The 4,470-nt window shown below is 65.1% G+C and overlaps 1 protein-coding gene across 2 annotated transcripts; it reads left to right on the top strand.

Annotated features, from left to right (window-relative positions):
* Positions 1-204: 204 nt before the first annotated feature.
* ZNF414 (zinc finger protein 414) lies at positions 205-3,881 on the top strand. Of its 2 annotated transcripts, none has more exons than XM_036890763.2 (8): positions 205-426; positions 1,123-1,387; positions 1,724-1,831; positions 1,941-2,046; positions 2,535-2,878; positions 2,956-3,006; positions 3,434-3,607; positions 3,699-3,881. In XM_036890763.2, the coding sequence occupies exons 1-8, from the start codon at positions 424-426 to the stop codon at positions 3,770-3,772; spliced, it is 1,125 nt and encodes a 374-aa protein (XP_036746658.2). In that variant the 5' UTR covers positions 205-423; the 3' UTR covers positions 3,773-3,881. The 2 variants fall into 2 exon arrangements, with proteins under 2 accessions (XP_036746658.2, XP_036746659.2); XM_036890764.2 differs by lacking the exon at positions 205-426 and adding an exon at positions 485-983.
* Positions 3,882-4,470: the final 589 nt, after the last annotated feature.

Genomic DNA, 4,470 nt, shown 5'->3' with positions numbered 1-4,470 from the left:
CTATCATTGCCAATTTTCCTCCAAAGAGAGGCTGTCCAATAAACACGACCTCTTCAAAAAGGAGAAGCGTGGTTTATCCCCCTTAGAGGGCTGGTGATGGGACGGGACGAGATGGGTGAAGATGCCCATTTTGCAGACGAGAACACAGAAGCCCGGGAATATTTTAATCCCGGATCTCTACGCACAGACACGCGCTCCTAAACCTGTATCCGCTTCTGCCCGGGGGGGTCCAGGAGGCCGCGAGATCTTAGGCCCCGCCCCCTCGCGGAGCCCCGCGCTCAGGCCCCGTCCCTGCTCTCGCGAGAGCTGGGAGACGGAAAATGGCGACGACGTGAGCGCGAGCCCGCGGCTGCTCAGGGAGTTGCCGCAAACTCAGCAGGAGCCGTCGGAACCGTGGGAGCAAAAGGCCGAGCTGTGGCGAGGATGGTGAGTGCGGCGCCGGGAGCGCGGACGCGGCGAACCAACGGGAACTGGCAGGGAGCAGCTCTGTCGCGCACACACCCTCCGGTCGGCCCCGCCCCCATATCCGGGTCCTCGCCTGCCGCTGGCTGTCACTCGGGGAGCTCCCTATCCCGCACTTCCGGGCCTGGCTACGACTAGGCCCCGCCCATAGGACTCGAGTCCCGCCCCTGATCCTTACACATCCGGGCACCCAGCGCCTCCGGGTTTGCCTGCGCCATTGGAGCCGGGCGGGTGTCTATCTCCGTCTGCAAACAGTCCACTTGGCTGCTTCAGGCCCCTCCAGCATTTTCCTGGCCGCGCCTTATTCAGAGCCCCGCCTTCGTAGCCTTTGTCCTGCCCACTCTCCTTAGGCCACGCCCTGCCGCGTTGGGGGCCGCCCACCTTACCGGGAGGATACTTCTTTCATATGGGTAATCCGGCAGGTAGCTCTTTATGCGTTTGGGACACCTCCCTCCCTCCCAGAGCATGGAAACACCGGAGGCCGAGCTCAGTCGGCCCTCACCCCCTGCCTTCCCTTGATGGTGACTCCTTAGGATGGGGGTTGCCACGTGATTGATGCTTCAGGAATGCCCAGTGGCCTTGGCAGGGTGGGAGGGGTTCCCCTGGCTGGCCCAGGCAGACCGTGGGCCCAGAGTTCTCCCCACCACTTCCTTCCACCAGGAGGAGGAACCCCCTTTGCCCAACCCGGACATGCCGGCCTCTGCAGAGCCCAGCTTCAGTGACACGGACAAGGAGGTGTTCTCTCCTGTTACGGCTGCTGCAGCGACCTTCTCTTCCATGGCGGAGGAACCAGGCCCTGCCCGGGCAGCCACACCCATAGCCCCAGATAGTGGCCAGCCCGGCCCTGGACCCAGCATTCGCCCAACCAGCACAGTCTCCGGGACCAGCGAGGACCTGAGGCCTCCCAGACGACGCCTACCACCAGGTGACCTATGATGGGGCCTTCTAGGCGAGGGTAGGGGGCTCTGGTAAGGCAGTCACAGGCCTTAGAACAATAGCAAGGAGGTGTACAGAGTATTTCCAAAGTAGAGTCCCATCTAAAGAGAATCACCAGTCACTGACTACCAGATGTATTCCAGGCTATGACTACACTGACGAGCCCAGCTCAGCCCCTGCCCTCTGGCAGCTCAGGCTGATGGGGGAGGCAGAGGGAGACTACCGGAGTAATTCCAGCCTCCTATATATATGCCTTTCTGGGGCAGAGTTCTGGACAGTGTGGATGGGAAAGGGACAGGTGACCCCCCTTCTGTGTGTCCTGCAGGGAAACAGATACCCTGCTCCAGCCCTGGCTGCTGCCTCAGTTTCCCCAGCGTTCGCGACCTGGCGCAGCATCTGCGTACCCACTGCCCACCCACACAGTCCCTGGAAGGTAGGGCCAGGGTAGGTGGTGGCGAGGCCGGTTAGGGTGGAAGGCAGGCAGAGCCTCCGGGCCAGCCTTGGCCACTCCACTGCTCCGCCCTTCATCCCCGACCTGTCAGGCAAGCTCTTCCGATGCTCCACCCTGAGCTGCACGGAGACCTTCCCCAGCATGCAGGAGCTGGTGGCACACGGCAAGCTGCACTACAAACCCAATCGCTACTTCAAGTGAGACCCTGAGCACTCTGACCTCCACCGGTGTTCGGTGAACAGGCCCCAGAGCAGCTCTGCCAGGCTCTGGTTTGATAGCCACTAACTGGGGTCCGGGCCTTTCTCCTTTCCCAGTCTGGGACGTGGGCGTGGCCTCGGGCAAGCCCTGCCTTTAACTGCCCGGAAGAGGGGCTGGTTGCTGGAACAAGTCCTAGGGACCCATGGAGAGGAGCTCAAAGGGGGCGGGGCACACGTGGCGGCCCCTCCCAGCCCCTCCTTACCTCCCAAGAGGAAAACAGACCGCCCAAGTCAAAATTGAGACCTCTTCCTCGTTTTCCCAGGGTTCGCCCCGTTGGGGTCTGTAAGGGTCGCGGCCACGGTAGGGGTGAGCTGTGATTTGGGCCCAGGCTCCCTTACAACCCCCGCGCGGCGGCTCCCCAATTGGCGTCAGATAGACCCCGCCCTGGTCCCCGGAAAGACCAGCCCAGCTCTGTACCTGCCCCCAGGTGTGAGAACTGCCTCCTGCGCTTCCGCACGCACCGCTCGCTCTTCAAGCATCTGCATGTTTGCGCCGAGCATGCGCAGAGCCCAGCCCCGCCGCCACCCCCCGCCCTCTACAAGGAGCCTCCTGCGCCCGAGCGCCCCCCGGAGTCCGACCCTGCGTCGGCGTCCGGCCTGCAGTTCCCGCTGCTCGAGCCCTTCACGACCCCAGCCCCCGCCCCCAGCGGGCCTTTCCTGCCGTACTTGAACCCCGCGCCCTTTGGCCTCAGCCCCCCACGCCTGCGCCCCTTCCTGGCTGCCGCGCCCGGGCCACCCGCCTCCAGCGCCGCCGTCTGGAAGAAGAGCCACGGTGAGTGCGGGGCCGGGGCCTCTGGCGGAGAGGCTGGGCTGCCTTCGACTCTGGCCTTGACCGCCGGTTTGCCGCAGGTGCCGGCGGCAGCCCTCGAAGACCCCAGGGCGGCTCCGACGCGCCCTCAGGTGCGTGCAGGTGACCACCAGGGAGGGATGGAGGGGATTTCCGTCCTGCGCCCAGCCGGGCCCGGGATGCTGGCAACAGCGGTGCCCGCCTCCTTCGCAGATGGCCAGAAACGCCATGCCCGAAATACAGGATTTTGCCTTAAAACTTACTGGCCCCTGCGCCTTCGTCTGCGCCGGCGTTTCCGCATAAAACTCGCGCCCGGTTGGCGAGGTCTAACCCCTGCGGTGGCTGCAGGACTGGGAGTGGGAGATGAGAACCGTTTAGTGCCCGCAGTTACAAGGGGGACCGCGCCTGAGGGAGCGGATCAGCCCGGCCGGAACACCGGCGCCCAGGAGCTCAAGGGGAGGCGGGGAAGGGGCCGCCCCTACCTCGCCCAGCACCCTCCGGCCTGCGGCCCGACACTGACGGGGTCCCGCCTGCCCACAGGGCACGCGGCCCCGAGCCGCATCGTGTGGGAGCACACGCGCGGCCGCTACTCGTGCATGCAGTGCGCCTTCTCCACGGCTTCGCGGCCCGCCATGACACTCCACCTGGAGGACCACCGCCCTGGCGCCCCCGTGGCCCCGGTGCTGGCGCAGCCGCGCCGCGACGCGCCGGCGGGTAAGGCCGAGCAGCGCACGGGCAGGGGGGGGGTGGCCCGAGGCGGGGGGCGGGGCCGAGGCTCAGGCGCCCCCTCCTCTGCCCTTCGCAGACCCGGCCCCGCTTGCACCTACGGTGTCGTCGCTGCTGTCAGATGGGGACTGTCCGGTTTTCTCGCCACTCTGAACCCCGGCGCGCTGGGGGAGGGTGTGTGTGGGGGTGTGAGTAGTTTTGTAATTTTAGGGGGTCCTGAGATTGAGGGGCGGGGGTCAATAAAGGAGGCGCCATGAGCCAGCCTGAGCTGTGTCTGGATCCCTCGCCCCTCCTGTGCGTAGCGGGCGCTCTAGCAGTCCTGGGACGCTCCCACGCAGAGGGCGCCGGGCCTCCCTTCACTGCACCTGTATGCCACCTCCCCTGTCACCTCGACACTGGGGCCCAGTTGGGTCTTCAGCTCGGTGCCACCCCACTCAGCTGTGGGCGGGTCAGCTGGCATCTACTGTCCTGTCTCAGAAGCCAGATGGGAGGAGAAATGTATGTTAAAGTTCCTTAAAACTTAGTGTTTTAAGGAGTCCAGCCTGACCGTGCTGGGGCTGGCCAGGCTGGGGTCCCCCAGGTCCTGGGGCCGGTGCCGACTCACAGGGTGACAGGATGGTGGGACAGCCCCAGCAGTTGGGTGGTGCCAGGGCAGGTTGAGAGCTCAGGCCTCATTGTCAGCTGCCTGCTTGGGCTTCTCCTGCTGTCCCCATTCTGTGGAAGACAGGGTTCAAGGCCAGCCCTGCCAAGCCTGGGCTCCCCCCATCCTCACCCCTCTCCCATCTCAGTCTTCCTTCATGGGCAGTAGGGCCAGGGTAAGGGCTCGAAATCTCGTGCCACACTGTTGTCCC

The sequence above is a fragment of the Manis pentadactyla genome, chromosome 12 (genome assembly GCF_030020395.1).
Source record: "Manis pentadactyla isolate mManPen7 chromosome 12, mManPen7.hap1, whole genome shotgun sequence".
Classification (NCBI taxonomy): Eukaryota; Metazoa; Chordata; class Mammalia; order Pholidota; family Manidae; genus Manis; species Manis pentadactyla.
Note: the sequence above shows the minus strand (reverse complement) of the source record. Positions and strands in the feature narration are given on the sequence as shown.

Coding starts and splice junctions, on each gene's coding strand:
- ZNF414 (XM_036890763.2), top strand. Junction 2,047..2,534: donor AAACCCAATCGCTACTTCAA/GTGAGACCCTGA, acceptor ACCTGCCCCCAG/GTGTGAGAACTGCCTCCTGC. Junction 2,879..2,955: donor CGTCTGGAAGAAGAGCCACG/GTGAGTGCGGGG, acceptor GGTTTGCCGCAG/GTGCCGGCGGCAGCCCTCGA.